General features: G+C 35.8%; 1 protein-coding gene across 2 annotated transcripts; it reads left to right on the top strand.

Annotated features, from left to right (window-relative positions):
• The first annotated feature begins 3,786 nt into the window (after positions 1–3,786).
• LOC110100946 (uncharacterized calcium-binding protein At1g02270) lies at positions 3,787–8,792 on the top strand. Of its 2 annotated transcripts, none has more exons than XM_028695764.1 (11): positions 3,787–3,944; positions 4,085–4,294; positions 4,460–4,558; positions 4,654–4,759; positions 5,812–6,032; positions 6,429–6,505; positions 6,591–6,705; positions 6,807–6,932; positions 7,701–7,814; positions 7,890–7,997; positions 8,216–8,792. In XM_028695764.1, the coding sequence occupies exons 1-11, from the start codon at positions 3,942–3,944 to the stop codon at positions 8,456–8,458; spliced, it is 1,422 nt and encodes a 473-aa protein (XP_028551597.1). In that variant the 5' UTR covers positions 3,787–3,941; the 3' UTR covers positions 8,459–8,792. The 2 variants fall into 2 exon arrangements, with proteins under 2 accessions (XP_028551597.1, XP_020684329.1); XM_020828670.2 differs by having other exon boundaries at positions 4,454–4,558.
• The last annotated feature ends 3,407 nt before the right edge of the window (positions 8,793–12,199 follow it).

Here is a 12,199-nt window from a genome sequence, read left to right as displayed (position 1 = left end):
ATATATATAATGTTAATTTTTAAATATTTAGTCTATTTAGAACAGTTAATGTTGTATTATCTGAAAATTTAGGCACAATGTTCTATAGTGTTATATGTCAAATATTTTATTAATTAAAATAATTATATTAAACAATACAATTTTAAAATACTAAATTTGTATATAGAAATATCGGATAAACTAGAAATTGGAAAAATGTTTTCCAATTTCATAATTAAAAACCTATTTATTTTTATTGGAACCTAAATTTATTTTAATTTGGTTTCTAAAGAAACTTTTTTTTTTTCGGTTTCTAAGGAATTCAGAGAAAATTTTTTTAAAAAATTATTTCCAGCTTCTTTTATCGTTTCTAAAGAAATCGAAAAATTGTTTCACGATTTGTTTCAAACTATAAATCTTTTTTACGGTTTCTTTAAAATCCTAATATGATTTTGCTCCTTTTTAAAGGTCTATTATTAGGTCCGGACACCGGAGTAGCTCTATATCCAGAGGCCAATAACATGTCGCCACGTGTTTTATTCTTAACCGCGCGGCCCGACGACCCGACCCGGACCGGAACCCGGTATTGCTATGTTCGCGTATTTCTAGATATTGCTCGGTATTGCTGGGTATTGTTATGTATTGCTTGACAATAATAAGAAATACCGCTCTATCAAGACCAATACCTTGCAACACCGAGCAATACCTAGCAAAACTGAGGTATTGCTCGCTATTGCTAGGTATTGGTCTTTACATAATGATATTTTTCGTTATTGTCAAGGAATATCGAGCAACCTAGCAATACCCCCGTCTGCACAAATCAGCCAATACATAGCAATCCCGGGTCTAGTCCGGGTCGGATCGTCGGGCCGCGCGGTAAAAAATAAGTGCACGTGACACCATTTTATTGTCTTCCGAACGTAAAACTACGTCAGGACGCCAGACCAAATAAAAATTCCTTTTTAAAAGTGTAATTTGCCCCTTTATAAAATTCAGCTAATTACAGCTGAGCCAAAAAAAACATTAGTAATGAAATACCCAAAAAGCCAAAAATCACAATAAAATGGTAAAGAACTGTCATTATATATTGAAAAAGATAATCATTTTTCATTTTAGTGGCAGTCACTGAAAATCTGATTGGTGAGTAAACAACGGCTGATGCGCTCCACAATAAAACTTAAAAAATCAGTAATGAAATACCCAAATAGCCAAAAATCACAATAAAATGGTAAAGAACTGTCATTATATATTGAAAAAGATAATCATTTTTCATTTTAGTGGCAGTCACTGAATATCTGATTGGCGAGGAAACAACGGCTGATGCGCTCCACAATAAAACTTGCGGCTGCCAATCGTTTTCTTACGGTTCAAATAATTGCTCGGTAATACTTACCAGATAAAACGTCTAAGCACGTTCGGCAAGGGGCCCACCGGTCTCGGTTAGCGCTAACGCACATTTGGCCCCGCTCTAACGCGACGTGAATGTCGGCTATGTGGGTCCCGTGGCTCACCCATTCCAGCGTCGACAGGTCACGGCTCCGCGGAAAAGTAGATAAGTGCCTAATGCCTGCTACAGTCGTTAGATTGCAATCGGACGGCCATTATTTGGTGAATCTTTAAAGGGGCGTGGAATATCTGGTCTAGATATTTTCTTAGAAGGATGAGACTTGACAGCTTGGCATAATTCTATTAATTAAAAAAAAAAAAGCATTATAAATATGGGTTAAAAGGGCGCTACTACTAATAAAAAAAAGGAATTTTTACATACATAACATTTTAAACTATAGTATATACATATTCAACACCTAAACATTAGTATTTACATATATACCACCTAAAAACCCTTCTCCTCATCTATACTACCACTCCGTTACATCTCGTTAAAGCCACACCCCCAAAACCGTCTTCTCCGCAGTCGCCTCGCATCTTCTTCGCTCGGAATTTGCCGCTCTGCTGCTCAAGACCTGCCTTTGGTCGGAAAGGTTTGATTTTTCATTTTCTCCATCACGTTGTCGCTCGAGTTTGGCTTGTTTGGTTTTTTGTCTTCCCCATTCGATCTTGTTGTTCGATTTTTTTCCGCTCCATTTCTTCGTTAAAACGGTTGTTTTGTTTTTGTTAGCTCTGTTGATGTTCGATTTTTCATCCGCTCGGAATTTATCTTCATTGCTGTCTATACAACGAGTGTTGTCTCGTTTTGTTTTTCGTTTTCATTTTCACTTTCCGTTTTTTCTTTACATTACCATGAGTTGCTGTCTCCTTGATGCAAGTAAGTTGTTCGGTCAAATGTCAACAAGGGCAATGTGCAGCCATTATGTTTTAGAATACCTGCACCTCAAGTTGGTTTAGAAGTCTATGAGAGAACTGCTTCAAGTATTTGGTAACCATTTTGCACCAGATTTTAAGCAACTGTAAAATGAAATTCTATGTGTTGCTGAAATTTTTGAAACGAAAGTGACATAAAACGTGGCAGGATGGAGAAGGAGAGGATCGTGGGGTTCTTACTCGAGCGACGAAGATGAAAAGTGAAGAAAAAAGCTCGAACGTGAAACTGCGGTTTGTTTCAAACGTTGTCGAAGACAGAAGCCCGAATGCGATGCTGAAGTCGAGGGCGACATAACGAAAGGAAAGTTCGGGGCGGCCTGACAGGATTTTTGACGGGAGGTAACGGAGTGGCAGTATGGATGAGGAGATGGGTTTTTCGGTGGTATATTAGTAAATATTAATATTTAGATGTTGAATATGTATATACTATAGTTTAAGGTGTTATGTATGTAAAAATCCCTAAAAAAAAAGCGCAAAGCTTCAAAATATAATGTATTTAAATATGAGTATGTAAAAATAATATTAATGTTGTCAATCAAAAGATTGATTAGAGCTTGATATAAAGAATGACCAAAATTCAATTAATATATCGATATGATTATATGTAATATGAGTTCATCCTCTCAAAGGCTAAGAAATAAACCTTAGTTCTGCTTTCTCCCTCTCATCCTTGACTCCTCTCTCTCAAGAAGTGCTCGAGAAGAGCTTCTCCATTCTTACAGCACCAAGTATGATTTGCTAAGTGTTCCGACAGGTGTCATTACTTCTAACCTTAGAACTATATTTTTCTCAGCATTATCATCCTATACTTGATTAGCAAGCCCTTTGTTACGCTACTAATCAAACTAACAAACTAAGCTGAAGCTCACAATAAGTTTTATTGAGTTGATCTAAAACCCGAGCTTATGTTTAAGCCATAATTTGGTATATCGAGTCGAACTCGAATTATAATTGACTCATTTTGACTCAATTACTTTTCTATAATGACCTCATTTGATTGTGATCATTAGCAATTTTTACATTATGTTTGAAAAGAAAAAGTAATGTGGTCTAATCCATTCTAATAAACTTTAAATAAGCATTAATCAGATTAATTTAGGCTTTATTTGAGACGGTTTTTTATTACTTTTTAAAACAATTTTTTGTAAAAAATTTTTTATACTAAAAACACTGCTTTATAAACAATAAGAAAACTGTCCCAAACGAATTTTTAATCCTGTCAAATTAATAAACTCGTTTCATAAAAATTTTTCAATTACAACTATTTTTTTTTAAACTTTCAATTACAACTATTTTTTATTATTTTATTTTTCTTAACTTTCAATTACAACTAACTGACTAAGCTTAGGTTCTATTTAGGTATGCTTTTTATTATTTTTTGAAATATTATTTTAGTATAAAAATTTATTAAATTATAATTTCCGCCCGAGGTTACGCACCGCACGGTGACCGGCTACAAGCAGTATCACCGGTCACCGGCCAGCTTCTCCTCCCTATAGAAGAAGTCCATTGTCATTCTGTGAGAATTAGACAGCGAAGAAGAAGAAGCGCAGAGCCAGAAGCCCAATAATAGCATTTCAATTCCTTCGTATTTAGCATATTCGTTCTGTGTGGTGATTCTCTCTTTCTTAAGGGTGGAGATGGTAAGCTATCTATAATCCTTCTATCGCCTTTTGATGCCTTCGAGATTTATGTGGTTGGGGGCGGTGAATCCGAATCATTCATTACTCCCTTTTTGAAAAGTATTGACGAATTTCGCACTGATTTGCAACTGGATATGCAGAAAAAGGAATTCAATGAGATTCTCGATGAGGGGACGGACCATTGTCATCGGCAGCGGAAGCCGCGGCTGCAGGATAAAAGGAGGAAGATGAAGGTACGGTTGGCGAATAAGGGTCTCGGTTACGGAGAGGCGATGATGAGTGCGGAACGATGCTTCTCGTGCACAACCTTTAATATCCTCGCGCCTATTTACAAACGGCTAGACAAGGAGGTCAGGGATCTTTATTGATTGTCCGCTTTTCGTTCTTCTCCTTCCTCTTCGCATTTTAGTTGATGGTTTTGTTTTTCTTGGAAGAAAGTAGGAAATTTTCTCTCTTTGGCGTTTGTTTACTTGTAAGATTGATTTTTGTTGTGATTTCGTTATGAATAGGACCAGAGTTGTAGGGAGAGCCAGTACAGGGCGTATTGGTTGAACAGGAACCAGAGCATAATTGATCGGCTGCTGGAGGAAAGGTCCTCCATCATTTGCCTTCAGGTGGAATTTCGACACCTGATTTTCATTTGTGGTGTATTTGAGGTTGGATGATTATTTGTCGGTGTGTAATTCTGTTGTTCATTGAAAATTTACAGGAGGTCTGGTTAGGGAACGATGAACTTGTTGAAATGTACGAGAACAGGCTGGGAGATGCTGGTTACATGAGTGTCAAACTTGCCCGCACAAATAATCGTGGAGATGGTATGCTCGTGTTATTTCCTTTAGGTTATTTCAAAGTGATGATATAGGCTATGGAATTCTTCCTTGGAACAATGGAGGCTGAATTTCGTTCTCTTGACCAAAAGCATGGTACTTCAAAGTTTAAGAAGCCTTTTTGTCTGGATTATTTCTAAGAAAAGCCAAATAGGCTTTGTCAAAAGGAGGAATATGCAAGTTAGAATTTTTATGGGATTCTAATGTTGATGTTTCAGTCATCTCTGGAAGATTTTTTTTTTTATTTTTAACATTTTCTACTGGTCAAATTGATTAGTTGATGAGTTTTTAATTATATCTTGGGAGTCACTTTTGAGCAAAAGATTACACCTGATTTTGTGATTTCACTTCCTGTTTGATTCATGACAAATGAAGAATCTCAATGTCTGAAAGCTGAAAAATTTCTATTCGCAGCTTGTCTTCTTCGAAAGATTCAGAGTAATGATCAAACTATTGCAATCTATAGGATGAATAACACTGTTTGGTTTGCATATGCTTCATCTAGCTTTAATTCCTTAAACCATTGCAAGAACATTGATGATTTATTTCTTAACAGGTAGAGAGTATTCGATGTTAAGTAATTGAAGCAATAGTGATAAAATTGTGCTTTGTATTTGGACCGGTCTTTGTTGATTAGGCCATTTTATTCCTTGATCAACGTTAATTTTTTGTTGCTTAGGCCTGGCTATTTCCCGAGAAATTATTCTGTGCGTCTCTAAAAGTAGTGGATCGTTCGGATACTGTGTATGAACTGAGTATGGACTGCGTATAGATTGCGTATTTACTGCATATTTATACATATGCAGCAAATACTAAGCCAATCATTAGTTGTGAGTATTTAAGTATTTTGTGAGTATTTTCTGCATATCTATCAATACGCAGTAAATATGCAGTCCATACTCAGTTCATACACAACATCCGAATGATCCTCTACGTTAGAGTCCGTACAGAGTAATTTCTCAGCCAACTAAATCTGTGGACTTATTTGGACGCATAAATAATGTATATGCTCAAGTGTTTCTGCTCTTCCTTTTCTGCAGGTCTACTTACTGCCATACGTAGAGATTGCTTTAGAGTTCTTAACTATCGGGAGATGCTCTTCAATGACTTTGGAGATCGAGTCGCTCAGCTTTTACATGTCGAATCAGTTGTTCCTTTATGGCAAAGTAGAAATTTTAACATCCCACAAGAAATTATCATTGTGAATACCCACTTATTGTTTCCACATGATTACACGCTGTGCATAGTTCGTTTGCATCAGGTACACTTTCTTTGTCATGTTAACATATTACCTTTGATAGGCATCTTGTTATTATAAGGCATCTCCAACTGAAAAACTCAATTTTCACTCCAAAATATAGTAATATATCAAAATATAGAAACTCGTCTCTAATTGAATTTCATTTTCTAACACAAAAAATATTCCTAGTATATTCTATCTCATACTTATTTTATATATTTTTAATCATATATTTATATTAAAAAAATATATAGCGGGTGAATAGTGTGATTCCAATATTGGCGTCATACTGTTCACCTGTAAATAAATAACAGAAAGTTTGGGGTTCGGCTGAAGCGACCGAACGACGCCATACACATGGAGAAGGCCTAAAAACTTCCCTAATAGCAAACTTTGGTATTTTTGTTTTATTGATAGGTTTGCAAGATTCTTCAATTCGTGGAATCTTATCAGAAAGAACATATGCTTAACCCTCTGCCAGTCATACTCTGTGGGTCAGTTGAACTGTTGAAATTGCTATTTCTTAGATAATCAGTTTGCATCAAATATCTGAATATCTGAATGTTTTGTTGACTGCAGAGACTGGAATGGAAGTAAGCGGGGTCATGTTTACAAGTTCCTTAGGTCTCAAGGCTTTGTGTCCTCATATGATGTGGCTCATCAATATACTGATAGCGAAGCAGATGCCCATAAGGTAGAACTTCAAAAACACATTCATCTATTACATTAACATACCTGGATAATACTATCAATGTTACCTTAATTTGTATTGACTTTCTTTTTTTTGTCTTAAAGTGGGTTAGTCATCGAAATCATCGTGGGAATATCTGTGGGGTTGACTTCATCTGGCTTTTGAATCCTACTAAGCACAAGAAGCCCCTGAAGACTAGCTGGAATGAAGCAGTATTTGGGATCATGAAGGTTAATAGCTTGGCTGATAATGTTTTTGCTGCTTTTACATCTGTTGGATTGCCTGTCCTTTGCAAGTGGTCTGAGTGGTCATGAACCTCAATTGTTATGATCATATTTGTTTGTCATACAAGATTTTAATGCATACAACAACAACAACAACATCAAGCCTTTGTCCCACTACGTGGGGTCGGTTGAATCATTTTTCGCCATTGTGTCCGGTTGAAAGTCAAATTCTCATTTAAATCTAATAAAGAAAGATCATTTCTAATATTTTTTAATCAAGTCTTTTTAGGTCTATCTCTACCTTTCTTAACATAAGTCAAATCTAATACCTCAACTTTTCTAACCGGGTCATCGGAAGGCCTCCTTCTAAAGTGACCAAACCATCCAAGGCGAGACTCTCTAATCTTATATGCCACTGGAGCTACTCCAACCTTTTAACGTATATGCTCATTTCGTATCCTATCTTTAAGGGTCAAGCCACTCATCAACCTAAGCATCCTCATCTCTACAACACTTAATTTAGTATTATGCTTCTCTTTTAATGACCAACATTCGGCACCACAAGATTTTAATGCATGTTGAAGGTTTTTACAGGACTGTCTTTTATTCTCACCTATTTAATGCATGTCGAAGATTTTATTTCCTTATGTCTCTGCAGGCTTCCTAAGACAATTCTAAGGCATGTCCAAAGTATGAGCCTGCGTTTTTAATTCTCATTTCTATTAATTGATACATTCAACGAGGGTTCTAACCTTTTGTTTCTTCTTGCCTCAGTTTCTACTTCTTCGCCAAGCTTCTCTTACAGAGGATAATGCTTTTGCTTTTCTTAAAGCAGACAGTCCTGGAGACTGTATTACCTTTGCTGGTTTTTGTCAAGCACTGTGTCAGGTACAAAGCATTTTTAATTGGAGAAGGATAATTTAATTGATAGAAGGTTACGGCTAACATTTTTATCTGTAACAGTTGGGCCTTACTGGCCATCCAAATGGTCTTAGTGCTGCTGAGGTTGATGATTTGTGGATCCAAGCTGACATAGATGGAGATGGCGTTGTGAACTACGCAGAATTTGTGGTATGCTTATGATATTAGTATGAGTAATCAGCCAATAACTTAGGCTTTGTTTGGGACGGTTTTCTTCTTGATTTTTAAAGTGGCTTTATTGTTTATAGTACAAATTTTTTAATTTTTGTACTATAAAGCCGCTTTACGGAGCAGTAAGAAAGCCGTCCCAAACGAAGCCTTTTGAACTTTTGGGAATAATCCTTTTTATCAAATTTGACACTTTACAGCAACGGATATGGAATCTGGCTTGTTCAGAGAATTCCGAGCAAGCAGTCAATGAAGAGAGTGAGAGCACCAATGGCAGGGGCCATGATAGCCAGAACTTTGGATTTGATGTGAAGAATGCAGCTCTATTTCCACCAGAAATGGAGAAAGGAATGTGGCCGGAGAACTACTCCCTTTCAGATCATGCTCCTCTGACTGTGGTGTTTTCCCCTGTGAGAATGTTTTGCTCTCAATCTGTTTGCTGAGCTGAATTCTCTTTTTATTAATAGCTTACAAACCCTAGATTGGCAAGTTTGTAGAGAAAAATTTTCTGCACTGTACAAAGATGCAGGAGCAGATGTGAATAGAGTATAAACTTTAAGAGTTTTTTTTTTTTTTTTTCCTTTAACCGTTGGTGATTTGGCGGGTTGCAGGTTGAATAACATGTAAAGTAATGTACTGCCTCGCTATGAAAGATTGAAAGGCATGGTAACTCTCTTCGAAAATGGCTTTTTTTATATCTCTTTTCTATTATGGTATTACTTGTATTTGTATGAAGATGTTGAGTCGCTATTAGTAGTCATTATAGTTTTGAATTCATTGTGAATGAATATTATATTTAGATTCATTACATATGAATTTCAATGTAAATTATCACTGGGAGTCATGGTAAAAGAGTAGCGCTCTTCGTTCTCTCCGTTGTTGGAAGTACTATCAATACCGGGAGTCGAGTTGGAAGAAGACGACGCAGACGAGACGGATTGTGGTGGAGTAAATAATCGTTCTTTGTCCGAATCCGTTTCGGAGGATGCATGGCCGATAAGGGAGTCCGACAGAGAAGCCGGAGTCGTCGGAGACTCTGAGCTTAATGCGCCTGATGTCCCCTCGCCGAAAGGGATCATCATATGGGGTGAAGTGCTCACCTGTGAGCAGCACTCGTAAAGGATGGGCAATTAGACTAGCTAAGGTTTTGATTTTAAAACAATTTCATTTGTACAGAGAATAGCTGCCAGTTAGACTTTCATGCTACATGGCTAATCATACTAAATTAATCCATGAATTTTTCTTATATTTTTATTATATAGCTAACCTATATCGCCGACGAGAAAAATTATTACGTGCGGTGTTTGGATTCATCTGGAGGCCAATTCAGATGCGACATGTCACCCAATATACAGTGCATTGGATGATGTGTCGCATCCAGATTGACCTCTGGATGCGTTCGGATACCATACAAAATAATCTCTCCACCGATGATGATCTTGGTTTGTAAAAATTGGATTATTGATTTAGCCTAGGGATGATACTATTGAATTTTTGGTTTAAATTATGTCCAACTACAATATCTTTGGAATCCTCAATCAATTCATCTCTCCTATAACTATCTTTTAGCTCAATTTGAATTCCTATTTAAGTGGACAAACATATCCTCCATAATCCAATCCATTTATTACATTAGTTGAACATAATTCGCTCTTCACTCTTTGACATCTTGCCTCGATCTTTATATATAATAGAGTATCGGTACCTTACACAAATAAATTAGACCAACTATCATCAAAAGTGGAGTGATGTAGGGTTTATAGGTTCTTTATGATGAAGAAAACAATTTTATTGGTGTTTCCTTCATGTGGTGATGAAAGGGTTATTTGGGTGATGATGAAATAGGAATTTATGTTTTGGACGTATTTGGAGTTGAAACTTCTAGGCTTTCAAATGATGATTTTCTTGGAGTGGTTAATGAGCTATGGTATTTTTTAAGTCAGTTGCTTACAAAAGATAATTGTTTCTCTATATTGAGATTTTGATTATGGTATCTTAGGGTTATTGGAGAGTTGAGGCCTTAAAAGATTGTGAGGGACTTGTGAGGATATTATGGAGAGTTTTGGAGAGGTGGTATTTATTTTGGGGTTTAGGGGAGCTAGTCTCAAAACTAAGCGGAGGCGATGAAAATTCTGTTGGGAAAGGGGCAATAAAAGTAAGAAAAGATAATTAAGTACTCACCAAAGACGTAGGGGATTTTCCACTAAGTTTCTCTAATGAATAGAGAAACCATCAAGCATTTGCACATAAATTTTACACAAGTAAAAATAAATTTTATTCAATGAATCAAATAGTATAAAGCAAGATTCCATTTATAGACCTTTTTAAAGCTTAAACAACTTTGAAGTCTTAGAAGCCAATAAAAATTGGTTGATAACATATCATAATATAAATGAAAAAATGTCACACTAAAATAAAACTAAAAGCATTCAAATACATAAAATTTTGAACTGGTCATATAAAACAAATAGAGAAGTCATAAAATCAAAGCAATTTTTGAAGAATATTATATTCTTGACTACACCTACACATCAAGATGATCTAAATTAAGCTTCTTAATTATTCTCCCATGATTTTAAGAGTATGAGATGTCCATGAGCTTGCACGGAGTGCATGATGCTTAGCCAAAATTTTGACGTAAAGCCTTGGTTTGTGATATTGTCCTTAGCCTTTGTCTTGTCGCTTCATCATACACTGAGCGTGGAAATGCCAAAGATAAGGAACTAGTTCATGGAGTATCCTAAAGGTTGAGAACAATGCTTGCTATGTGAGTTACTCAATGACTAAATCACTTATGAACATCCACATCACATATCACATAAAGGATTATTTGTTGGGAATGATCTATTATTCCTTTTCAATGGTTTCCTTAAGAGTGTTGCTCAATAGTCTCCTGAATTCAGTACTACTAACTCAATCACAAAGTTATTATCCCAACCATGTATGAGCTCCATCATTGAAGAACATTCTATGAGACCTTCGAGAATTATCTCTAATTTACTTTTGTATTTATTAGCAATTTTATCAGGTTTAAAGAGCTCCCTCAACAACCCCTCCACCACCAAGAGTTTGACAATGACAATATCTTTAATCTTCAATGCTTCTTCAGTACCTTTCTTGGTGGAGAACCTAACTCCTTTTAACCTTCTTCCTCAGGCTCACTCTTTACCCTCTTTAGAGGAGACATCTCTATAAAGGCAACTTCCTCCATTGCTAGAGCAGTTGCATGCTTAACATCCTCAAAATTTTTATGGTGTTTGGCAACTACAGTGTAGTTAGACAAATGCTCAAACTTCTTCATCTTTGAAAGGAGTAAAATTTCAAAAATAGCTTTGAAGAAAATGTTTAAAGAAGAAACAATAAGAATTTCAAATGAGTCTAGTATCCTTGCACTTATAAATATTATTGTTGATATATCAAGTACATGTCAAAGGTTTAAACCTTTTTTTTTTGAATAAAATACCACCATAGATCTAGCATAAGTCACCTAAGCCAAATAAGGTTCTTCATACACATGTTCTTTTCAGGTTCACAGAAGAGCATGAGAATTAGGAAATTAATGTATACCTATATTTGTTCAGGTTAGTTGTATTAAGTAGTTATGAGAGTTTAAGTTAGGGTTAGTAAGTTGTTGATCATACACCAACTTCAAAATTTCTTAGTTAAATATCACCCAAAGCCTCAAACTAGTAATAGTTAAATATCATTAAGTCACATAGGAGATATGCCTTATTCAATCTTTGGCACCTAGGTATTGAACCCACTCGAGGCTATCACAAAGTCACCTCCTCGTCTAGGTTATGAACCCAAATAACTCAATTGCTTGTCTAAGAGTACTTGTGAATGGACTAGAGGTTCTCGTCAAGGGTACTTGACCGAAGTTCATTCATAATTGATAAATATCAACCAAACTTACCCACTACACGGCCAACTAAACTAAGCTTAGTCATTTATTTTTCTTACAATATTATTAATTAAGCAATATATCTTGTACACGTGACCTTCATCTTTATATTTAAATAAGGAGTCACTAATTGAGTATGGACATAACACAATCATTTACTTTGGTCAAAACTTTGCCTAACTAAAATCTCTCTAAGATTCTCTATTATACTCTTTAAGACTATCTCTTATCTCAGTTTGACTTCATGTTTTCTAAGTAGTTAGTTGGGTCGTTTGTAACT

The sequence above is a fragment of the Dendrobium catenatum genome, unplaced genomic scaffold (genome assembly GCF_001605985.2).
Source record: "Dendrobium catenatum unplaced genomic scaffold, ASM160598v2 fragScaff_scaffold_672, whole genome shotgun sequence".
NCBI classification, from domain to species: Eukaryota; Viridiplantae; Streptophyta; class Magnoliopsida; order Asparagales; family Orchidaceae; genus Dendrobium; species Dendrobium catenatum.
This window is presented reverse-complemented; position numbering and strand designations above follow the sequence as displayed.

Coding starts and splice junctions, on each gene's coding strand:
- LOC110100946 (XM_020828670.2), top strand. Junction 4,760..5,811: donor CACAAATAATCGTGGAGATG/GTATGCTCGTGT, acceptor CCTTTTCTGCAG/GTCTACTTACTGCCATACGT. Junction 7,815..7,889: donor TTTGTCAAGCACTGTGTCAG/GTACAAAGCATT, acceptor TATCTGTAACAG/TTGGGCCTTACTGGCCATCC.